At 39.5% G+C, this 25993-nt stretch overlaps 1 protein-coding gene and 1 long non-coding RNA gene across 11 annotated transcripts in view; one reads left to right on the forward strand and one right to left on the reverse strand.

Moving 5' to 3' along the window:
- BLNK (B cell linker) overlaps positions 1-25993 on the forward strand; it is a 103527-nt gene that overhangs the window by 34995 nt on the left and 42539 nt on the right. For 4 of the 9 annotated variants that reach the window (XM_057402275.1, XM_057402278.1, XM_057402274.1 and 1 more), the window contains one exon: positions 157-203. The exons of 3 other annotated variants lie outside the window; for them this stretch is intronic. In XM_057402275.1, the coding sequence (XP_057258258.1) occupies positions 157-203 (47 nt within the window). Of the gene's footprint in view, positions 1-156; positions 204-19922; positions 20088-25993 lie in introns of those variants that run through there. 2 more of the 9 variants (XM_057402280.1, XM_057402284.1) reach the window with 1 other exon arrangement.
- On the reverse strand, positions 7624-19697 carry LOC130595495 (uncharacterized). Of its 2 annotated transcripts, none has more exons than XR_008971332.1 (6): positions 19425-19697; positions 16292-16377; positions 15687-15749; positions 15492-15556; positions 14862-15119; positions 7624-7755 (listed from the first exon to the last, which is right to left on the reverse strand). It is a non-coding gene; the product is annotated as an uncharacterized LOC130595495 (long non-coding RNA). The 2 variants fall into 2 exon arrangements; XR_008971331.1 differs by having other exon boundaries at positions 15492-15559.

Genomic DNA, 25993 nt, shown 5'->3' on the forward strand with positions numbered 1-25993 from the left:
TAAGCATTAACCAAGATGAGACAACCATGTAGCTTCAAAACTAAAAATTATTTTTTAGGTTTTTGCTTAGTTCCCTATTAAAAATGTGTTGAAATTCACTTAATTTGTCTTGATTATATTGATTTAAAATACAAAACCTATTTTCTCTCTTTTTAGAATATATCAGATTATGAGCTGAGCCGGTTCAAAATAATGCACCAGCCGTAAGTTTCTCATTATTTTCTGGTTCCCCATTAAATGACCAATACTCTGTTGTACTCTGACAGTTTCTCTGTTAATAAATAAGGAAAATGAGAATTGAAACCTGCTCATGTAAATGGCATTAATTGATGTGGGTAGAACTTCCTCAGGTTTAGGATCATAGGAGGGTCACAATAACTCTGGTTCAGATCAGCTGACATGAAAATCTCTTCTGCATCAGTTGCTGTGTGATATTTTTCCTCAAAACAGACAGGGACAACCTTTATAGTAGGGAAAAGTACAAGTTCAAGTTCTTACAGAATACAAAAGCTCTTTGCTTGTATACTGTATAAAGCCAAATTTTCAGAAGATCATCTGCTGCTTAGGGATCAATTTAAGTGATCAAATTAACAAAGTGCTATATTGAAAGTAGTTTAACAATTTAAACAATTTAAATAGAATACTGAATAAGCAAATACAGGCATAACAGTTACAAAACTCCCTCATGTAGTTGGTGACAAATCAAGTTAATTTAGAAGGATATCCTTAATGTTCAGGTATATTATTTATCCTGTGTTACTTCACAGAAATAATGTTTGGGAGTTTTATCTATGAGCAATGAAAGAGTTCAGTTCAATATGGAGTGAACTGTCCTGTTTCACATAATGGTTGTTATTATTTCCATGTAGTTGTTGGTAGTGTTTTGTTGTTTTGTTTTGGGGTTTTTCTGGGGGGAGGAGGGGGTGGCTCCTAGCTGGGAAAGTTTTATATTTATTTATATAGATGTAAGAATAGGATTTTAATGGGTAAAAGTGCTTCCAAGTTCCTCCAGTTTCTTACCAATAGAGTGGGATTCAAAAAACTGTTTCGGGTTTGTTTTAATAGATAAGTAAGGATAAAAGGATGTTCTTGCAAAGCAGTTAAGCTTAATGGGACATTTTGAGAGAAAAGGTGGAGAGTATGAGTATGAAGTTAACTAAGGGTGTGACCTCTGTTTCTATGATATCCATGAATAGAATAAAACTCCTTATGCTATATCCCTAGCATAAACTTTCAGTCTAAAATCTGTTGCTCTCACATCTTACTACCTGTTATTGCAAAAATTGCCTGAGTTTCTAGCACTCAAACAGTTTGCATGTTTTAACTGGAAAAAGTCTACATTGATCCACCTAAGTCAGATGAACAGGCCTGTTCAAGGTGTTAATACAGCAGCTAATCCAATGGACCAAAACACTATAGACAAAAAAAAAAAAGAAAGTAGTAATTACAAGGTGAGACCAAAATCCTGTTTCTCCTGGCAGTGGCCAGTGCTTCAGGTCTCTGCCTGTTGTGAAAGTTTCTTTAAGACTTCATTAGACAGAAGGTCCCTTGACATGTCACCGTCAAAAGCTCTTTGCCTTTCCCATTCTAATTCTCACTACCACAACACTTGATGTTCTTCTTTTACTTAAGAAAGATTTTGAGTCTAGAAGGCTATAAATGCTCAGTGAATCAAAACATGCAGTTATTCTATATTCTCCTAAGAAATCCCATCACAGGCGTACCAGGAGCATGGCTGCAGATGCAGCCATGCATGGATATGCTTTCCTGACTTCTGCACCAAATACCTCTGCTAACTCAATGGAAGGTTCTTTTCCCTCTAGTCAATACTATACCTGTTCTTTAGGGGAGAAAAGATTACAGGGGCAAAAAATACAAGATGTTTTCTCTGGGAAAAGTTTATCGTAGCAATTCTGGTTTGGTACTCGGAAATAAACTCTTTTTTAACTACTTCTGTTTTAGTTCTGTTATTTCAAAATTAATATTGATTTTCACAGCCTAATGACAACCTGATGTAAACTACTTCCCATCAACACATAAAGCCACAGGTCTACCCAGATTTCTTCGGAGAAGCTACTGAATATAGTAGAGAAATTATCAAGGTGCAATATCTGCTCGTGTCCTATCTTATCCTTGAAATGCAGTAACGGAAGATTTCCTTCCCCACTTCCAAAAACAATAACATGAGAGGTTCTGATTTCAAACAAGGGACAGCTAGTCCAAACCTCTCTGAATCTGGCTGCCAGGGCTGTGCAATGAACTGCTCTCACAGGTTTGTATGTTTTCAACAGTCCTGACATCATGTTGAAATCTTGAGCTTTGCTTAAAGCCCTTCTTCCTGCAGAAACACCACTTGTATTTTTCACTCCACACTGCAGACTCAGTTGGTACACTCTCATCCTGACAGCCTAGGTTCACCCAAAACACTGAACCAGTTTACTGTCAAGAATGGCTGTACAACAGCACTTTCCAGATACTTCCCATTGGAGAAGTCTCAAACATATCACAAACTACAGTCATGGACTCACTTACTCAGTGTTAAAATACATACCAGGAAGAGCACTGTGTAGAACACGACACTACATTGAGTAGCACTCTTTAAGAGAGCACAGCAGAATCAACCTCATACCACAGATATTTCATAATACTGGAACTTAACTGCTTTCCAAATAGCCTGTCTTGCTATCTCTACTTAACATTTTAAGAAGCAGTGCAAATAAGACTGGTATTCGTATCTGTGTTCAGCAAAACTGGCATATAAACTATATCTCAATTATGAGCAGCCATCTTTGGAAGCACATCTTAAGAAAGAGATATAATTACAGCTCAGCCACCTCAGTGTAGATAGTCCAAGACTATCTACACCAGATGTTTACCAGAAGTTGTTTCACAATGCTTTCGGCTTACTCAAGTTTCACTTTCCCAGGGACTGTGAAATTAAAAGGCCTTCTTTATAGCTAATGTGATTAGAAATTCACTCCAAAATCAAACTCAGAATAAATTCTATTCTCAGCTCATGAGCTCTAGGGACTGTTTTACAAAATCAGGACTGAAATCTTTCATCAAAATCAGTGCTCTTTGTCACATGCAAATTTAGAAGTCTGTTCTGGATGTATTGGATTGCTAAGTAAATGAGAAATCTTCACCTGCAAATCAGGCATGAGATGTTAAGCCTTGAGTTTACCATTTGTGTATAACAACATGCAGTTATGGAAGATCCCGGATAATAAGTGAGCTATGATAAGGAACACATAATTACAAACTTTGCTTAATTATGGTGTGGGCAGCATTTGACCTCCTTTTCTTGAAATAAACATCTACCAATTTTCACTGCTGTGAAAAATGTTACTGGCTTATTTTACCAGAATTTTATAGTATATGCAGAAAAGTTTACTATTTATAAATCAAGTGTTCTAATTAAGATTGATTTCTAGACTAGTTTCTAACATTTTTTTTTTTTTCATTGTTCACAATTTTTAATAACTCTCAATGGAAATTTATCATCCTTGCCTTCTAAGCAAAAGAGATGTCTTTTCCTGAGACATATGAATAAATTCTCAAACAACCTAATGTGGAAAATTAACTTTTTAGCTTTTTCACAGCTATTAGAATTTAAATCCATGGACAAGTTCTTCACACATGCAAAGGCTTAGATCTCCTCTGAACACCTTTGCAGCTGGGTAGGGGAGTTTTCATAAGGCACAGTATTTTGTAGCAATAACATCCAATAATCACTAAACCTGGATTTCATAAATGTGGATTTGAGACCTTACTTTGCCTAAGTAAACTCAGCGATATTATTTTAGCATTCCCTGCTTTCTTTCCCACCAGCAGTGTGAAAAGAATAGTATTTCCCTATCTCACAGGGGTGCTATAATGGAAAAGCATCAGGAATTTGGATGTCTTAAAATAGTAAGGAAAACTGTACAACTGCACTGCAAGTGAAAGCTGTAACTTGCTTCCCAAGTTCCCATTCCCCAGCTGTGATGCCACAGGCCTACAGGAGATAAATGCACTGGGGACATCTGAATACTGCAGATATTTCTGGCCAGGCAGTGACCAATGCTACTCTCACTGCAGCTGCTGAACAGACCTCTTGTGTTGTCAGGGACCACCCCAGGCTTGCAGGCAACTAAAGAGAGTGATGGTTCAAAGGGCAAACAGGCCTCTGCTGGTAAAATGAATTGTACTCTACTCATGACAGAGATTTACATCCATCTTTTCTCCACACTTTAGTCAGACACTTCAATGCATTTTAACTCACTGTCTGTGCTTCAAGCAATAAGCTTTGTCTCAAACACTTGCATGCATAATGCATTTTCTGCTGTTACGTTTTTAATTCTCATTAAAAGGCTAGGATAATTAAAGGCATAAACAGGATGACAATAATTAAAATTAAGAATAAAATAAAAGTGGAGTCAAGAAATAAATCGGTAGAATTCTAACAGGCTACAATGACATTCAAATTGCATATGTAGAAAATTTCTAATCCTGTTTGGAGGGGAGATTACATAGTCATTATTATTAAATTTATTCTTAGTTAATAAATGCAGGGTGTGCAACATTCTACTTTCAGTTTCACTTAGAAATATTTTGATTTCCTGCTCCTGTATTTTTATTTCAGAGTGTTGCCTAACCAAAGACAAATCCTAATAAAAAAAATAATAAACCCAATGAGATTTCTATGAGAATTACACTGTTTCCTTAAGAAACAATAAAGAGAAAGAGCTTTTACTGTCTCTTTAAGCAAGTACAGCAGTACAGAAATCTTGTCACAATTTGCATTTGGACTTGTCCCACTCCAGAGAAAGCTCCAAGCTGAAAAAGCAAAGGTGATAGATGACTGCTATCCCAACACTTAGTAAGCAGGAATGGTTTTCCCCTCTCCTTGGGATATACTATAATGGATTTTTAATTATCCTATATCCTTCAAATACCAGTGCTGAATCAGGTTGAAAGTTTTATGCCTAAGTGTGTAGATTTAGTTCCTTGCTTTCCTTAGTTTTTGTTGTAGCTTAAATGTCATTTTAAAAATCTCCACTTATTCCAAAAACTGGAAAAGGCCAGGGCTGCAAATTCAAAAGATAGATACCTCTTCACACAGCGATGACCCAAACCTAAAAGAGATCTGAAGAGGTTTCCAGTACATAAGCACTCTAGTGTCATAAAAACATAATACAGGGCACTTCCTTGGTAGTTATATACACTCCAAAGGATGAAAAAGGAAACCCACCAACCTGCATTTGACTTTAAATAATATTTTATATATTATATACTCATTTTTAGCATAGAAAGGCTATAACAAAAGTCTACTCAGGCATCAAACATTTAGAGGCAGCCACAGCCTGCTGATTAGAATTAATTCTGGATAGTCTCCTGTTTACAGGAGGACCTAGGAAATATTTGCTCAGCAAAGCAGCACCATCTTGCTTTCTTTTACGGCAACAGATTATTACACCCCTGCAGCAGAAAGAGGGCAACAGACACTTGCATTATGGCAGTTTTATTTCCTTCTGCCATAAGCAATTGAGACTTTTGCAATTACACCAGTTACTTGAGGAGGAAAATCCCTCACAGCTCAGGAGCATACTGTGTTCCAAGACCTTTTAGGAAGCTCACTTCTGCTCTTGTAACTGTTCACCGTGCTATCTTGGATCTAAAGCCAGGCCAAACTGGTATTCTATATTGAAATGTTTTGTGAAAGCTTAACAATGAAAGAATGGAAAGATCACAGCTTTAGATGCCTTGTGGCACTACCATACACCACGTGGATCTGAACCTGAGACCACAGTTTTATCATAGCACTTCTCCCATCTCAGCTCCGTGTCAAAAAAACTACCTAGTCAGGTGAATACAGACACATTCCAATACTATAAATCTGTAACTGGGCATTTCTTAGTACTAAGGGAATACAATTTTATCAAGCTTTGTCATATTTTTGGGATTTGCCCAAAATGTATTATATTCTACTTTGGCAAAATATGCTGTCCACTATTTAAGTCAAATAACCTTTAATACAATTCCATAGAGAAACAGTGAATTTGTATTTTATGCATTGCTTTTTATCAACAATAATACATTAAAAAAATAGTACAAAGTAGAAACTATTTCTGTACATCATATTCTCCTACAACTGCACCCACACAGAAGGCATTTTCAAACAAACTATCATTCAAAACTGGACATGGAGATGCAGGATGGAGTTACATTAATGGCGTTCTAGGTGGGATGAAAAGCAAACCCAATATAGAAGCTATTCAAGCTAGCAACATGTTCAGCTGAAGGGCAACTCAGGGTTAGAGATACATTGTCAGAGTTGGAGGTTTTTTTCCATTTTAATGAATATTACACCCACAAACGCCAATAAAATAAAATAATTTTGTCCTTTCTCCCATCTTTTCTTACTGAATATAATCCCGCTCTCAAACAGTGAAATACCAATCGATATTATCTGGATGTCAAAAAAGAACTGATAGGATATGAAGATATCAGAAGAAATCCCTATTTTTCTTACCAACACCTGTGATGGAAACCAGTTTCCAAGCTGTCAGAGTATCTTCCCTACCCTCCCTATCCCAGTTAGGAAAACACAGAGAGGCACACAGAGTTTGCAGTTTTAACTGGCTTATGTCTGTATATATAAAATATAAATCAATACAAGCCTGAACCACCTCCAGAGCCTCCTCCTCTTCTTCAGCCCCAGGATTTTCCACCACACTCTGTTATAGAGCCTGTTCAGAACAACTTCTAAACTAGAAAATTTTCAGATTATTCAGTCTTGCCCAGTTTTCTTTCATGGTACCCTACTATGCTTAGGCATCTACAGAATGGCACTTGGGGGTGAGTTAACAGTATAATTATAGAAGTGTTTCTTTGATATTAGAAACACTATGCTCATTTTTAGAAATGTTAAGCAAGATAAATCACTGACACTTTTGATAAGTGTAACAAACTACTGTTAAATAATACTAGATGACTTTTAACTCTTTGAAGAGAAAGAGTAGATCAGCCTCTGAGAAAAAAAGCATGGGCTGATCCAGCTGTAGAGAGAGCCAGGTCTGCAATAGCTTCACCTCATTAAGTTTTAGTGAAAGTAGAAATATTTATCTTTGTTAGTATGACTCTAGACCAGCCTAAATAGTAATAGGAGTTGCACAGCATCTCAAGTTGGTACCAAAAAAAAAAAATCAAAGAAACAAGTCATCTTTTTAAATCACAGACCAGCTGAAGTTTGTGCACAAAGCCAGAAGGAGAACCAGAAATGGAAGCTGTAGCCCAAACTGGTTCATCACCATCATTGTATATATGGACAGAATCTTCTTCTTTCACCCTGTCAGTTGATGTGCTTTCCTTTTCTTTATTACATGGCTGTACTGAGACCACAGAGAAGAGGTCGTTGTAGTTTCAATTCACTGGTCTTTCTTCCCTTTCAGAAAATCATATTTGGTAGCTGGAAAGAGCTGCACCTGGGACTCCAACTCAGAAGAAAATAACTTCTGGCTCATTCAAGCAATGAAGTGTGAAAGACTATTAATTTATAATCTCATTTTAGCAGAATTCCATATGTGCCCCAGCTCAGGTACATACTGGGCACAAAACAGAGCAAATGTCCTGGCTCATTTTGTTCCAAATCTCCAAACTGGAGTCCTCTCAGTTTTTTAAAGGAATACAATATTTAATTTAGAGCATGTTGTCGACACACATTAATGTTCTCTGCAGGACAGACATTTCATTCTTCTCACTTTAGACTAGCCTCTGTAAAAATGAGTGAAAAACATAACCTTATTTTACTTTCATATAAGCATGCAGAACTTTATTCATTAGTTCATACATTTGTGCTGTGATGGCAGATGCAGTATTTCTAAGATAATGAAGGAGAGTATTAAACCCTTTCATTCAGACTTTAATTCAGAAATGATAAGAGAACAGGTAAATGGTCAAGGTAAGATACTCAGCCATGAAAACTGCAGTGCTTAAAAATGGGGTCAGCTAGGCAAGGATGGTAGAGAAGCTGAGCTGCAAGAAGTTAAGGGACTGTGGCAGGGAGGCCTGTTGCAGCTGCAAGCCAGACAGTTGGTGCTGTAACAACCAGCCACTTGAAACAGCTTCAGGAGAGGCTGCTCAGCACAGCTGGCCTGGCAAAAGATGAAGTACAGTTGGTAGGAATGCCACAGCATCCCTTTGTGCAACAGAATTCAAGACCTGAAACCCAACAGCCTGTATAGCTACAGGTGACAACCTATAGAATTCATAAATATGGAAAAAAAAATGCATTTCAAAGACTTGGCCTAAACAAATGCAGAAATTGCATTAAGTATGCAAATAAATCATAGAATCATAGAATAGTTAAGGTTGGAAAGGACCTTAAGATCATCTAGTTCCAACCACTCACCCATGGGCAGGGACACCTCACAACAGACCGGGTCACCCGAGACTCCTTCCAACCTGGCCTTGAACACTTCCAGGGATGGAGCATTTACCACTTCTTTGGGCAACCCATTCCAGTGCCTCACCACCCTCACAGTAAAGAACTTCTTCCTTATATCTAACCTGAACTTCCCTGTTTAAGATTGAATCCATTATCCCTTTCCTATTGCTACAGTCCCTTATGAAGAGTCCCTCTCTTCATACAGAGGGATGAAAGGGCATTCTCCAGAGTAGGGAGGCTGTTCAGCCTCCTGGCCAAATCTGTCTTGGTCGGGGCTGAGACTGCAGCTAAAAATTCTGATGGAACAGTATTGCCTGGTCTGTTTTAAATAATAGTTTATTTTACTCTTCCACAACTCATGCCTGACATTCTCCTTCTGTTCCCAAGAGTCAAGAGTTCTGAGGGGAAAAAAAGGTTATGTATTTTACAGTTCTTATACTGGTTCTCCTGTTTTCCATTGTCTTCCACCCACTGCCTTTGCATATTTTAGGTACCCTCCAATGACATCCTTGACAGAGCATGAAGTCTCAGTTTCTTCTTCACAATTCTGGCACTTCAGTTTCCCCAGACACCTGCTACCACAGCTCTGTCATTTCTCCTGTTTAGTTCCTCACTGCTCAGTTTCATGGCTTATTATTTTACGGAGCTCTCAGAATACAGACAATAACTTAAAAATACATTACCATTTCAGTTCATTTGCCTTATGATACATTTCATAAAAGTAATCAGATCCTTTTCTAAATCGCTGATCTGGCTGATATAATTAATTACCTTTATCAGTATATATCTTCCTTATCTCATTCTGCGGGCTGAAGCAATAATATTCTGAAGAAATACACAGGAATATAAGGCATACATACACATGCTCTTACTTTAATGAATAAATATTAGAGTTCAAGATGACAGACAGGAAAGGACTGTTTGTATTGCTTGAAATGTCAGCATGAACTACCACCTATATTCCTTTTGTATCACTGGCACAAACAATGTTTTAGACATTATTCACAACTAGGTGTTTTCTGTCCACATGTAGCCCACAAACAGATTTAAATATACCCTGTAAAAAATTTCAAAGTCAAATATTACCTGTCATTATTTTCTCTTTTTAAAGAAATAGAAATGTAATTCACATGTACAGTATTACAGGTATCCTCTACTATGTAATATTTTTCCAGGGATTTACTGAAAATTACAGATAAAACCAAAATTTCAACAATTTTGGCTTGTAACCAAAAGCAGCACTAAGCATGTGTGATATACCTCCATCACCAGGCAGCTCTAAGAAAACACTGACAAATAAATAGCAAGTATAGCTAATTCAGATCACAGACAAGAAAGAGCCTTACAGATTATGTCTTTCCAGCAACACTTCTCTACCATCATCAAAGTGAATACGGTATCATATCCTCTGTTAATCACAATGAATAATGGGAATAAATTCTTCAGGATTAAAGATGCAAATGGTCCAGAACCAGCCTAAATAAAAACCAACATATCAGTATATATCTATACCTACAATGTATCTTGCAGAGTCTACAGGATAGAACTCCAGTTTCTGGGAAAGCCCCACTTTCTGTGTAGATTTGAAGTACTGCTCATTCACAACAAATGCATCAAGAATGTTTTGAAACTCAGCCCCATGGCATAGCTCCAGCAGATACCTGAGCATTTATTTTATTTTATTTATTCTATACTAAAACTTATTCTACACTAAGCTCAAAATTTTGCTTCTTTATTATGGCATTTTTTTCTATTCCAATATTACAGAGTATTGGGTGGCTTAAAGTAAAGTAAGCCTGGGTCAGATCAAAGGTCTAATTCATGTGACATTTGTAACACTAGCCTGCATCAGGTGCCTTAGAGAAGATAAAGGCAAGCAAATGGGTGTGAGTGGGTGCCTCCACCTGCACACGTGTGAAGGGTACATCACTTGCTGAGCTGGTAAAACACTCCAATGCACCACACTTAAATAAATTTGCTCTGTGAACTCTGATTCAGGAAAGGGTTGGTGGTGTCAGTTCCACCAGGAATAAGAATAATAATAGCAATCTCTAATTTCTTTAGAGGCTCATGATACTTTGAGGAGTCTTTTTCATAAAAGGGGAAATTCTCCTGTGAACACAATTATGAAAGTTAACCAACCTCGAGAAAGGCTTAAGCTTGAAAGTAATCAGAACCCCAGGCAGATCTCTGCGACACAGAGAAGGTTTAAGTACCCAAGTCCAAGTCCATCCTGTAGATGTTGGCAAAAATCTTACTAGCTTTCAGAAATTAAAATCTCATAAAACTATCATCTATGCATATCATTTCTAAACTAACCATTAAAAACTTTCTCTAATCCCAAACATTTTAGATTGTGATTTCCTCAGTGCAGTGACCTTCTTCCTGTTCTTTATTATAGCAATGTACAATGAAAAGGGATAACACTTTATAAAGCAGACTGCTATGTACTACTGCAATACAATAAATATTCAAATTTACATATATGTATTTCTGTCTATGTAGATTTCTATCAAATTTTCCTTCTACTTTCACTTCTCCCCTAGTTCCCTCTATATTATAAATCTGAAGGGATGACAGAAAAAAAAAAGTAGAAATAGTTATTCTGAAACCCAATGTTTGATACTAAATGTAGATTTTTTTTCAACATATTCTGGGAGTAGAAAGACACAGGCTTTTATGATCACAAAGCAATAAATGCTTTGAAATAGTACATATAAAAATAATAATCCACTGATATATCGTGACACTCCTATTCATCAGCTACAGTTTTGTTGGTTTCATGCAATTAAAGTTACCAACTGTGTAAACATATTCTTTGCAACAATTCAAAAAATTTGCAGTGTTAGACAACAGAAAAAATCATGGCTATAGTTACAAATCTGAGTAATTTTTCTACACAGAGTATTCCATGAAACTCTTTATCTTTGGTCATGAAATGTTATCTTATTATTTCAAATAGTAGTTTGCTACTTAATTAATAAGATGATAATTTCTCTATTTAGAAAGTCCCCCATCTCCTTGATCACTTCACTGTCTTTTTTTCAAGGTGGTATTTCAAATGCACTATACTTGTGGGTGAGAAGGACTTTGGCGATATTTCTGTTCCCAGAACATAGTGGTAGGCAATTCCAGTTATCCAAGAAACAGGAGAGCAGTCTTTAGAAGATGGAAACATATGAAAACAAAAAAGACTACAGACAAAAGTATTTTTCCTGTTCCTAAGCAGGAACAGGAAAATGCTCAGACAGCAATTATTGTGGTCAGTGAAGCAGTGCAGATTACCAAATTGTACCAGACAAAAGATGCACCAACACATACATACATACATACAACTTGGTTGTATGTACTGCATCTTGGCTCTGCGTATTACAGGCCAGTGCAAGACAGGAAAGAAGGGGTTTAAAAACTATTGGGTTTTCAGCATTTTCCAAGTACTGAAGACATCATGATATGTCTAAACAGTATCAGCACTATACAGAAGTAACCTCATTTTAAAATATCCCTTTAAGTTTGAAAACATTCTACAATCTTTTGTTTGTGTGAGTGTATACACAGTGATTTTATGAGGGACAAAATCATATTTAGACCATTCACTATCAATGTCTAAATTTTGACTGATGCTCAGTTGGCACATGCAGAAAAGAGGGACACAAAATACTTCTTCCCAGTGCTCCTCTGCCCCATGCAAGTCTCATTCTCAGTGCCAGGGCTAAATAACCCACTCTGCTAAACACTCCCACTAAGGCTCCTTGGGTACTCTCCACGGTAAATCCACACCCCAAACAGGAGGACAGAGGGAAAAACAAATTTGTCCAAGGTTTAATCCAGTTGCAGCAGGAGGCAGGAGAGCAGGGTATGCAAGTCCTGGAGAAAAGTCAGAAACAAGAGAGGCTTGCCAGTCTGCAAAAAAGCCTGTGCCCCTACACCTGCCTGCCATGGTAAGGATCAGAGCTAGATTAAACCTGGCCAGCTACGAGTATGTTCATTCCAGTCACTCCTGATTGCTGGAAGGGGCTATTTGCAGATTCACTGTAGCTGTTGGCTGGCACCAACACAGGTCATTGCCTCCAAGGCAATCTGACCTCAAACACTTTCAGTTTAACATTAAATAATTAATCTGTCTGAAAGAGCAAATTTTGTGTTTCTGTGTGCATGTGGAACAGATGACAGTAAAATCGAAAAGCAGAAGTGCAGCTTTTTACACAGTGGGTTTGTCCCCAGAGAAATAAAACACATTTTCTCAGCAGGTGTTAAAATGAATTTGCTCAGAAGCCCCTTCATGAGAAAATCCTGTTAAATTCACTGTTTTCACATCTTTGCCTACCCCACAGTACATGCCTACACATACAGCCTGTTTCCTCCAGTAAGACTACAGACAAACCTAAATCCCTAACAATTGAATTGAATTTTCAAATGCATCTCCTACTGCTAGTGCTATATGAAAAACTTTTAACATGCCATTTAGTGTCCAAAGTGATAACAGATTAAGGCTTTAAGAGTTCTAGGGCAGTTGCTAGGAAACTTCCAAAATTAATACTGTGGCAGTGAACCATTTGACTCACAGTGAGGAGACTAAAACTGAAAATTAGTATTATTTAAAAGTACTTAGGACAGAGAAGTACCTCCCTCTCATCTGCTAAGACACACATAAATGCCCGCATGTAATTTTTCCTGTAAAAGTAGTGTTTTCTAGTTTAAAACAGCTTCTATGCATCCTGAAATTGAAAAAAATCCATTTAAATAGACTAGTTAATGAGAGTCTGAGAGCAATGCTTGGAAAAAACAGAGATGCAATATTTTAAACATGAAGCAGCAGTGTTCCCCTGTTTACAGCCATTCCTAAGTAGTAAATAGAGATAATGTCTTGACAAATCATGTTCCATAACCTCATGGTTTCTGAATAGCAGCCATGGGATGCTGAATGGTAAGTTAAGTAGGCAGTGTTATCAGCCAAAATAGAAATCAAGGAGAAACAAAACTATGTCTAAATTGGCATAGTTTTAAACAATAGTTTTGAGTGCTCTTTTGGCCTGCAAATTTGCATTCAGACCCATATGATCAAGCACAAAATCCTCCCGAGCAACATGTGACAGTCTACTGCTAACTCTCCATTTCCCCTCTGCTCTTCATCTGCACCGCATATTGCTGGCATGTCTTCCTACAGACATTCTGAAAGCAGAAGAGATCAAATACATACAAAATACTTTAAAATAGCAGGTTTTAGGAAAAATTCATGCCTCCAACATGGTTACGGTTTGCAGTTCAGATTCAAGTGGTATGAATTTGGGCTGTTTTCCAATTTAGATGTGGGTGGTATCCATTTGGGCTATTTTCACATTTCCATAGCCTCAAAAACCAGAACTGTAGCAATCATTTACTGACTTTCATGTGAACACAGACTGATCAAGCCAAATTCCTGTTACTGACCAACTACATTTACCTTCACATTACACTGCTTCCAAGGTTGGAGTTCTCACCTTTAGTGCTATCCCAGTAGTAGCATGAAGTCAGAGCTCAAGCAGTAGACACAAATTTTAAATAGAAATCCTTTAAATAGAGAATAAATAGAAGCAATTATCAGAGGCTGAGAGATATTTAAGACAGCATGTAGATATAGGCAGGGAGAGATGAAATACTAAGACCTCAAGTAAAATCAGATGGACATTTTTAAGTGAATTTTCAATCGTTTTGCATATTGCTCAGGAAAGCCTACATTGCTGCCCTTTTTTCTTCAAGGAAAAGCCAAGCAAAAGCTCACAAAGCTGTCTCATAGAGTAAAACCTGCAACATCCTGTGGTTCCCCACACTCCCCAGAAGTGGGGATGTCAAAATGAAAAAATACGCTGACCACTTGGCAAGAGAGGTTGTACATAAAATCCACTTGAAGAATTCTTTCCTATGCAGAACAGTTGCATCCTTGCCTTCTGAGTAGTTCTAAGAAAAAACTTTTGGCACAATCCTCTCTATTAATGTTGGAGACATTTTTTGCTAATTGAGAAGGGGTTAAGAAATGTTTTCTAGCATGACTGAGAGAAAAAGTAAGTCTTATTGAAACCTCATTATCAAAGCAATTGCTTACTTCAAACCATGTTTCTCAGCTGTTTTATATACATTGAATGCACTCGACTGAATCTATGAGCATTAATGTATTCTGTAAAAAAATAGCTTCTTGAAATAGTCATGCATAGTTCAGTGAGATCATCTGATGCAGCACTGTCTCCTCAAAGCATTAAAAATAAACATTAAAAAGATTTAGTGTAAACTGATATTTTAAACTAATCTATTGCAGAAATCTCCAAAATTTCTTTTATTCACCTTCTCATTGTTAAATTTTTATGCCACATGATACAGTTTACAAATATCTGCTTTTTATTTCAATTATGTGAAATCCTAGAAGTTCAGAAAGGGCAACTGAGAGCCAAGGCTGTACCTGTGCACTGGCTTGGACTTTTCACACTCATTCCTGCAGCTTGACTGCCCATCTGTCCTGTGTGCCACAGCTTCTGCCTGGAACACGTTCCTAGAGTTTCTTGTCATGCAGAAGAAACTATGGGCAAATGCGGTTGCATCACTGAGCCTCACCCTGCTTTGCAGTCAGGATGTGGCTTCGGCTGCCAACCCAGATCAGGAACTCCAAAAGAGTTTTTAAACAGGCCCTTAGGTCCCCTAGATTTAACACAGTCACAATCTGTAATCCAAATTAAGACAATGGCATGAACAGTCTCCATAAAAAGGTGTTAGTATCAAATCTTATGAATTTAAAATAAAGATACGCACAGCCGATATCTGATATATTAACATTGTAATACAAATTATTAGTAGCTTGAGCAGGAATCCCTGACAAACCTAAAATCATCATACAAGCCATGTACTGCTATTAAACTAGAGAGCATTAATTTTAGTGGCAATCACAAAAAGAAGTCATAAAAAGTGTCAAGGGAGAAACCTTCAGCCAGGAGAAATCACCAGCCATATCAAACTCTGGATTTTGCCTAAATATTTCTCTACAACAGTTTGCTCTGTATCAAGATGCATGTTCTGATCTAGGTACAACACTTACCAATGACCAAAATGTTTCAGGCAAGTCTTCCGATCCCTTGTTTCTGTGCTACAGGAGTTTTTGGTCTACTTAGAGATGGAAAGTCAAGCTATAAATTATCTTAACAACAGGGTACAGAAAACTGGAGCCCTGAATAAACAGGAAATATCTGGGAATTCACAGCAAATTTTGACCAAATGAAGGTACAATACTCACTGTCTTGGACAGAGTTTGTTCCACCGAGTTTTGCTTTGGCCATGCCTCGATGACCTCACAGCTCTTAAATAGAAAACGGAACATGCCACCAGAGTGAGGCAGCATGTACAAGGAATGATCCAGTGGGAAGTAAACAGCAGAAAATAGCACAGGGGGTAAAAAATAATTATAGTTTCTGAACATACAACATAAAAGTTGCTTTTAAAAATCTTTTTTATTTATGAGAATAAATAGAGAATTACAGTCATACTGGTTGAGGATCAGAGAGACAAACCCAGACTAAGCCACAACACTTGCGGTGATGAGGAAATAATGTTACAACAGTCAGTGGCATTTAGGAAATCTGTCCAAGCATTTAGAAGGCTTTTCCAAAATTTCAATGACATTTTGAGCATCAAAAAGAAAAATAAGAAAGCATGCATGTTCTGATAACCATCCTGTCAAGGGAATTTACTGGCAAATCCTGCATTACCTGTGAAAGGTAATGGCAGCAGGAATTTATCCTGTATCTCCTGTAGGCGTATACAGGAAAACAAACTTAGTGGCTATCACAAAACCAGCAGTCTGTGTGAATGTGGTTCTTAAAACATTAGATAAGAAAACACCAGTTAGGTAAAGGGCTTGAATGATGATGCTCCAGAAGACCACTGCAGAGTGGTCTTCCAAGTGATCTTCCCAGGTAGGAGCACATCTGCAAAACACCTTATTTAAGACATCAAGATATATTCTCCCAGGACACCAGCATGCCCCACACCCCTGGGACATGTCCCTCAGGCTGGTTCAGGCTGCCAGGCCATGTCTCAGTGGGCAGCAGCATTTGCCAGCCAGTGACCATTGTGTCTCACACTGGCCCCATTGGCCCCAGATGTGCCAGGGACCATGGAGGTGGCACAGGCATTCCTCAAAACAAGTCTCCTCTACCAAGACCAGCTCCCGTGGCTGGGGAGGTGGTTTTTGCGTTAACCATCACTATGGTCAAGATGTCACCCACACGGTAAAACAAATCCCAGTTCCTCTTTGGCATTTTCCAAACAAACATATTAGGTCAAAGAGGGACAGTTGCTGAGGCAGCAGTTACAAAAATAGCATGACATTATGTTTGCTGCATGGCTCAAACCTGCCACTGCCTCCACGCTCCCAGGGTTCCTGAAGAGGAAGACAGGGTATTTCCCCAAGAGGGGATTAGTAAGACCCTACCTCACAGGATCTCCTGAGGCACCGTTTTGGAGTGAAGAGTAACGCTGGAGGGATGGAGGAACTGCTGCCACTCACCTGTCCCATCTCTGGTGCAGGTCTGCAGGGCCCTTCTTGCCAGCTGCATGTGGTGGCTTGTTCCTCTCAGTACAGACTATATAAAAACCACAGGCAGGACCAGAAGTTTGGACTCTGAAACCACCATCTGGGCAGAAGAAGAGGCAGAGGGCTGTGTGGAGGGGCTTGGACATGTTCTTTTTATGTAAGGTTTTTCTCTAGTGGTTTTCCAATCTTGTTGATCCAAGTTTTCTCAACACTATGGCAGATGGTCAGATAGACTGATTTGTTGGCAGACCAGAAAGAGCTAAGCAGGCTGTAGTAATGTTCTAGTGAGGCTACACTCAGATCCAAATGTAATTTGTATCTGAGTAATTTTCTGGTGAGGTTACACTTAGATCCAAATTAGATCTGGATGTTTTGGATGCACATACATATTTTAAATGGGGAAAAAGAGGAATTTCACTGTAACTAGATAGGCTTTGTTTGGCATTTGGGGGACAATGGCTTCCTTCTCTTAATTTCAGGACTTTACCTGCACTTGACTCTCCATTGGTTTCCTAGGAACATCATATTCCAAGGCAGCCACAAGAAATTACTCTCTCAGATGCCTTGCGTTTAAGATAACTGTGGGACACTGGGTCCTGTATATGCCCTCTGGGGGGAAAGGGCCTAATTTATTCTTTGCCCATGTTCTGAATGAGTAAAGAGTGACTGTCTAGGCCACATCCCCTGCTACTAGTAACTGCTAATTCTAGGCCAGGACTATTTTATCCTCAAGAAGAAAAAACCCTTTCAGTGTGTCTTGCTATGTGTGAATATAAAGGAAGGCAAGATATGCCTTGGCTGTGAGGACAAGCATTTACCTCCTTTGCCTGTACTGCTTTCCAGACAAGTAAAACCAAGCCCTGATGGAGTTGTAGGATAGGGGTTGGTGGTTTTTTTTTCTACAAACTGTTTATAGATATTAAAGCGAAGCAGGACTGTGCACTGGGCCATATGTGTGCATGGCAGAAGCAAGCAGGCTGAAGTATGACCAGTGGACAGGCCCCACAGCAGGTACCACAAATTCTCATGAGCAATTCTTATGCAATGGAGACTTTCTTAGGAGTAACTTCTTGGCAGCAGTACCAGTCTAAGCAGTCACACATCCTATTCCTCCCACCCCATGCTGCACCCTAGCACACATCTGTGCACTGAATCAAATCAAGCCCCTAGCACAAGGGACTTGGGGACTGCGCTGAGCATGAGGCACCAGCAGCAGCCTCTTCCTGGGAGCAGCAAAGTGACAGCACTACAGAGACAGGAGTGAAAGCCCTCCCCACTGGGCACTGCAGAGCATTAATACTAAACCTGTAAACTGTTGGGTCAGGAAGAAATCAGGCAAAACCAGCACGGCAGTGCAAATGACAGGCTGCCTCCAAAGATCTCAAAGGGAAGCCGTCTGGAATTTCTGCAACAGTCAGCGAGGAGGTTATTGTGTAAGAGAAATCACTGCATGAGCCCTCTGAGCAAATCCCATATTCTGATACGTGTTTTAGATATAGCAGAAAGACTATACAGGCAAAATTACATTATTCCTTAAAGCCCACAAACTTCATGAGATACCCCAAAAATGGCAATTTCTTCACTATGGGATTTCCCTAGAGAAATACTGTATGCAGGTATCAAGTGACTTCCATGCTAAAAGCTCAGATGTCAAAAATGTCAGCCCTGCCAAGGTCAGAGCAATACTATTATCAAAGACACAACTCTTGTGGCAGGCTGTTTCCCCATAGCCATCTGCACTAACCAGGAAAGTTTGGTTTACTGTTAGAATTTCATAAGAAAAAGAAAAATAGTACAATCTTGGGAGGAAGCACATGCATCTGAAAATCTAGCCTAAGTGGCAATGAGAATCTCCCTAAGAAGTAACTTTGGGTGTGCCGAAAACATATTGCACTTATCAGAATATATTAACATGACACAAATGTACATTCTTAAATAAAACAACAGGTTTCCTGCCTAGAGCACTTTGGCTTATAAACTAAGCTACAGACAGGCCGAAGATAGAGAAGAAAGTGACAAGACTCATCAGCTAAAGGTGCAGAATCCAAATTAATCAGTGCTTCAGGATAAAGGCTAAACATTATTATCTGCTTACACAGCCCCTCAAAATCAACCAGTTGCCTATAAAGCTCATGATTTAAAAAGGAAAAAAATATGCAAAAAAAAATCCCAAGACTCTGAGATACCAGAGCCATAAAACACAGATCAGCTGCCTATATTTTGGGTGAGAACAGCCTGGTCCAGTGTCCTTGGAGGATCATCGTTTACTCCTGCCTTAGTTTAAAGGTTTAAAGTTTAGAAGTTTAAAAGTTTAAAGGTGAGGAAACTTTTTTCCTCTTACAGGTATATTCAGAAAGATGGGGGTAACAGGATGGTTTTCTCTAGCTTTGCTAGAGAGCCTCTGGGAAGGGAGAAGTTCCCACGGCAGCATGTTCCTACCTGTCGCACATCTTCACCAGGAAGCGCAGAGTGAGTAGGAGAGGGAAGCCTGCATTGTCCCCCGCAGCCTGCAAAGTCACCTGGGGCTGGAGGCGCGGCGAGGAGGGGGTTAGCCTGCCCTACCACAACCCGCTGAAGCTGAGCTAAACGCAACCAGCTGCACACCAGGGCAGCCGAGCGGCCGGCACATCTTTCCCTGAGGCAGAGGCAGCGCTTCCCTAAGGCACAGCAACAGGTCTAGAGGGAGGAGCGGAGCAGAGGCCTCGCGTTCCCATTTCCAAAGACTCCACCTTGGCTCCCGGTACTGCAGCCACCTGTGCGCGCCGCCGGACAGGAGGCGGGCGTCGGGGCCGGGAGGGGCTGGCCTGGGCGCCCCGATCACCGGGTCCCTCCTCTCTCAGCGCCTGCGGGTAGGACGGGGAGAGGCTTCGGCAGCCCGGTACGACGGCGGCCGCCGCTTAACCCCGCCGAGGCAGTCATCGGACAAGTTTCGCCGCGCCCGGGCACGGCGGTAGGAGGAAGCCGAGTCGAGCCTGCCAGAGGGGGCGGCCGCGCCGGCAGGTGCCGGGTTGGGGCGATACAGCGTGCCCCGGCGGGTGCCGGAGTAGCGCGGAGCATGGACAAGCTCAACAAGCTGACTGTGCCGGCCGGGGAGAAGCTCAGGTAGGGTCCGGTCAGCCTTGGTCTCTTCCATGAGTAGCGAGCCGGGGCTTGGAGCTGGGCTTGGGGCTTCGGGGTGACGGGGAACCTTGTTCTGCACCGGGGTAGCGGGGATAGGGAGGCTCAGAGGCACGAGGAAGCTGGTAGAAGTCTTAGAGGAAAACGGAGTTACTTCTGGTTGCTAGGGTGGTATAGGGAAGCGTGGAAGGTAAATACAGGTCTGGAGCCATTAATCGGACACGGCTTTCAAAGCCAACTCTGTCTGCTTCATCTGCAGGGAAAAGGTGAATAGTTTTAAAGTGTCTGTCTTCAAAGCTGTGAGAAGACAGTCTTTGGCTGACTAAAATGTATGAGCCTCATGCAGATTAGAAAAATTTAATTAATTGCTTGATGGTTTAATCAGAGTGGCCTGTGAAGATGGATTTTGCAGTTAAATTGCATGATATTTTCTAATCTTCGAAAGAACTGGTGGAATAGAGGGAACTGGAAAACGGGAAATGTTCCTAAGTGAACAATGTTAAATACAGGCTTTGAGAGGAAAAAAGCAGAAGCTGACCATTACTGAAGTATTTTTAGTGTGACTTGATTGGTGTGCTGCTGGAGTTGGCACCTCAAGGATCTTTCATCATGGTGATTTTTTCTGAATAGTTAAAATAAGCCCTGTTTCAGACTGAAGCAGCATCCAAACTTCTTCTTCTGCTGGAAAATAAGAATGAAATACTGAAGAAAAAGTTTTTCTAAAAAAAACCTCATACTTAAGTACTTGATACAAATTTATAAGCCATTCTCAAGTCTCTCTCCCTCTCCCCAGAAGCCTTCATGCAAATCAGAATAATCCCTTGTAAAGCTAATTCTGATGGAAAAGCATTTTGTGATATCTACTCTTTCCATTCTGTTGAAATACTGGCAGGGAATGGAGGGGATAGCTGAAGAGCAGCAATGACCCTCATATCATATTCCTTAGCCAGGCACACATAATAAAACCCTATCAGACTGCATCCTACAGCCCATAAAAGAACTCTGTGGAAGGCTCAATGGACAGAGGGAAGAACACAGTGAATTTCCGCACTGTCTGCAATTTACCTCCTTAAATAGTCTAAAAATACCTAAAATAGTGTTCAGGACTGGTCTGAACTGTCTATCTCAAGATAATAGGCTGAGTGATATGGTGGAAAGCTTGATGCTACCTAGACAGTTACTGGTGCATAAAGAAATAAACTACTTTCGTCTGTGATAAAATTGTAGCTGCATCTTTTGTGCCTTTGCAAATTATTAAAGCAGGATTACTTTCAAGTATACAGAAGATGATCTACATGTGAGGGTTGTAATACTCCAAAACTTGTGAACTGATTCAGAAGCCCTAAACCAGAAAGGCAGCCATCACACCCCTGCTGCATCTTTACTCTGGCTGACACCCTTCATCTTGTCTTGAGGTTTTAATATTGTTGTAAAATGAGGAAGAGGTAGCTTGGCTTTTTTCTGTTACCTTGAAGTATTAAAAGGTACTTTTTCTCTCTTCCTCAAGGCCAATTCACCCTAGTTGTGCAAGGAACATATGAGCATTTCTTAAGTGTGACTGTTCTCACTACGTATGGTGGAAATGCATGTATGCTTCTATTTTAGCACATCGAAACACCTCCTTAGACAGAAACTTGGGTGTTTGGCTACACACTCTTATTACAGCATCGGGCTTTAAGAAACTTAAAGCAGAACTGTCTGTGAGTACATATTCATAGCATACATTTAGGAGAGATGTGCAAATTTAGGAAGAAATCAGCATAACGTGGCGGCAGCCTTTTCTTCTTTGAAATAGCTGAATACCCCATTGTGCTACATGACTTATTGACAGTGCAGTTGACTTCCTAATATAGCCTCCTGTCTGCATGGAAGACACATAGATGGTTCAGAGTTTGTCCTGAATGTTACACAAACAAAATGGCTGCATTAAAAACCTACCTTCCTCCATATGCTAAGACGCAATGCCAAGAAATATTCCTACCAAGCATAGTTTCAATTGGTGTAATTATAGTTCACTTTTTTCTAAAGACAGCTTTCTTAAAATTTCCGCTTTATAGCAGCAAAAAATTAAAGTAGCACTGCTCTTGAGTCAGTGTCTGAGCGCAAAGCTTTTGATTTTTTTAAGTGTAGACCTGAAAAGCTAGATATTATGTGGTTTTGCTATGCTCAGCTGTTCTCCATGGTTATATTTGAGCCTACCAGATCTAGCTTTTTGTTGCATTAGCCATTCTTATGTCAGATCTGAATTCTTAACATACTCTGTTTGTTTGTTATTGCAACAATAACAACTGTTCAGTGTTTTTATGCGCCCCTGTACCTACCATGTTGTGGTGTGTTTACTGCAGTTAAGTTACTCAATTAACTTTAACATCAATTAGATAGGAATGTTGGAACTTCTTGGAATTCTAGTATTATTTTTATATAGTGTTTATTATAAGGTATGCACAGTATTATAGAAGTTTTCCTCAGAGTACATTGTGTGTTCTAATTGCTTCCATACAGTCAGGAAAAAATGAATTCCAAAGGTTGTTTATTTATCATAAGAAATTAATCTGTGATGCATGCAAGTAATTCCATATTTTGAATGGTTTTCTAAAGTGTGGAGTGAATATATGAGCAATAGCCATGCTGCCATGGCAGACTCTCATGTGCCTTGATTTCAGCAGAAACAGGAGTTAGCAACTCAAAACAATCAGCATTAAACATTTGCAGTTCAGCTTCTTGGACTATAAGCCTATAATTCTTGGTCTTCAAATAATTTCTAGATACTATATACTACTCTGTTACAGCATCTCATTTCAAAGGCATCATTACCATTGTCACTACTGTGATGGGCAAACCATGGCATGAAGCATAAGTCTACCACATGTTTTCACTTGCCCAAGGTCATGCAGCCAACAACTTCCACATTGCAAACAGACTTGCCAAAGAGGACAGTTTCATGTTCATTTCAGATGGCTTCATTAATTTGCCATAGTTCTTCCTTCTCTCTCGCTTCACCCAGAAATAACGCAGACCATTAAAGTCACTGTTTCCAACCTTAACTCCCAAATAAAAAGCAAGCGGGGGGGGGAAAGCAACTGACTTTTTTTGCTCAGGTTGGACAAGTGTGACAGTTAATTTGCAATATTTTATTTTTACATCCTTTGCTAAATAGGAGGATTAAGTCCTAATTCTATTAAAATCAAGAGGAGTTTCTTTAAGGCCTGAATACCTGTTAGTTGTCCATCAAATCTGAAGATAGTTATGGTCTTCACTAATTTTCTACTGACAGAGGGCTTGACTGTAACTGCTAGGTCTTTACCAGATTTTCTGGTACCATTTCCTCTTGAAAGTGTATTAGCAGAAAATGAATTCATTTGGTAATCAAATTATATTTAACTGTAAATTGACATCTCCTATGTACAGGATGTTTTAGCATAGTGAATGTTTAATTTAGAGAAAATGAATGGGGAATAACTGAGCATTAGTTTTCCACTGCGAGAAAATTTACAGTATTATATTAGTATTACAGTAGTTTGACTAATCCTTATTAATAGTTAATTGTAGCAAGCAAACTTAGAAACTGAATCTTTTTTCAAGTCAGATTTTAACATCATTTAGTGTTATCAAGGGACTTGAACAAGATAAAAGAACCAAAATAAACTCAAGCAGGAAAGAAACTGGAGTTTCAAAGTAAGCTAGAGAATGCTCCCAGTGACACAACTGGGCACCAAAGTCCACATCCGACTTTAACATCTTTTCCCCTTTTTAGTTATATAGACTTCAGAGGAAAGGTTAATCAAATGCCCAGTTACTTGAACACTGCTCAGTAGCCTAAACACTTGCATCAGAACTATTCCACATACAAGATTTTTCCAGACTAACCTCTTCTAGTTGCTCTCTCTTCTTCACAAGTCATGGCCCCCTTAATTCTGCTCTTCTACCTGCTCTGTTCTCTTTCTAGCAAAAGTCTAATCTGCCTCCACAGAACATAACAGCCATGAGGGTCTTCTGGGATACAACCCACCGCTACCTCCAGCAGCCTTCTGTCTCAGCTTCCAGTTTCTCCTGTCAACTTTCCACTGTGCAGTAACCCTTTGTCACAACAGCAGCTTTTGTGGCTACATTTTAGCCCAACAAAATGTAGACAATGTAAGGTCACATGAAATCGGTGCCAGTGGCATGCAGTCTTTAAAGTTGGCTTTCAAAGGCATGGAGGGAAAGGAGGCCACCAGCTATGTTTGCCCATGCTGGTGAGTAAAAATGAAAGTTCTTTCTGTAGGATTGTTCGGTCCAGTTTGCCATTAAAAGCATGGGATTTTGAGTAAATGATAAAGCTGTATAATCTCGATTTCCTCTAGCTTTCTGTCAGCTTAGACAGTTCATTAATCTCTCTCACCTCTGGACTTTGGAATGGAATGAGATATGAAATGCAAACTTCCCCAAATACCACTGTAAAACCCCCTTTCACCCCCAGTGTGACTTCTCTAGCCAACTCCTCCTGTTGTTTCTCTCTGACCTTGCTTCAGCGTAGCATAGCCTCCACCCCATCTATATTTGTTCTCCTTTTGCCTTTCTCTCTGCATAAGCATTTCATTCTAACAAGCCTTTTAAAGTTTCTTTCTTTTTCTTGCTTATCATCCTTCTTTCAGCTATGTCATCCTGCCTCAACCAATGTCCAAGCTGCCCTAGGAAAAAAAGGGAAGAAAAAAAAACCCAATGTAAACACATTAACATTTTTTGGGGTTTTGTTGGCTTTTTTAACCTAAAAAGCCAATGCTGGCTATAGAAAAATGTGTTTAAGTGTGACTGTGATCTATGTTTTAAATGAAAATATGGCAATGTAGACAAAATAGTCTACACTGAAGTCTAATATTGAAACTTTGGTGAAAATCCCTGGTTTAATCTCTGCCTGTTGGTAGTATGAGAGTATAATCTGATCAAAGGTAAGCTACACTTATGCAGTACCTACATTCTACTTGTGCTGGTAAAATTGTTCAGTCACTGGCATAGTTTATTCCACCAGCCGCTTATATGCACACTCTTCCAAACAAAATTAGATCTTCTAATGACATTGTAGCTTTGTCAAAATAACTGTCTATGGTAGGAACATTTGCCAACTATATAATCTCAAATGACATCATTTTAGGCCTGTGCCCATCAGTTTTACAGCAAAGGATAGTAATATAGAGTGGGTCTAAAGACCTGCCTTTTTTTTTTTTTATTAAGTGAAACAATAAATGATCAATAGCCAGGCAAATAAACCAATAAATTAATATTCTTGGCCATGGAAGACATAAAATATTCTAGCAAACTGTACATAACCTTTTTTCACCATTAGTTTAAAACTATACCCCATACAGCTGTGCAGAGTGCTAGATATTTAATCATAATATGACATTGCAGGTACCCAGTGATACGTTGATACCAGAACAAAATAGGTTTGTATTTTACAGAATCAGTCAAAACCTGCACACGTACTGCACACTACATTATAATGTGATAGATGCTTTTCTTTTGGAAGGCAAATATAGAATCATGGAATCGTTAGGGTTGGAAAGGACCTTAAGATCATCTAGTTCCAACCCCTCTGCCATGGGCAGGGACACCTCGCACTAAACCATGTCACCCAGGGATTCGTCCAACCTGGCCTTGAACACTGCCAGGGATGGAGCATTCACAGCTTCCCTGGGCAACCTATTCCAGTGCCTCACCACCCTAACAGGAAAGAACTTCTTCCTTATATCCAGTCTAAACTTCCCCTGTTTAAGTTTTAACCCATTACCTCTTGTCCTATCACTGAGTTCCTAATGAAGAGTCCCTCCCTAGCATCCCTATAGCCCCCCTTCAGATACTGGAAGGCTGCTATGAGGTCTCCACGCAGCCTTCGCTTCTCCAGGCTGAACAGC

The sequence above is a fragment of the Pezoporus wallicus genome, unplaced genomic scaffold, assembly GCF_028554395.1.
Source record: "Pezoporus wallicus isolate ANWC-B61680 ecotype Strahan unplaced genomic scaffold, APGP_CSIRO_Pwel_v1 contig_6787, whole genome shotgun sequence".
Lineage (NCBI taxonomy): Eukaryota > Metazoa > Chordata > Aves > Psittaciformes > Psittacidae > Pezoporus > Pezoporus wallicus.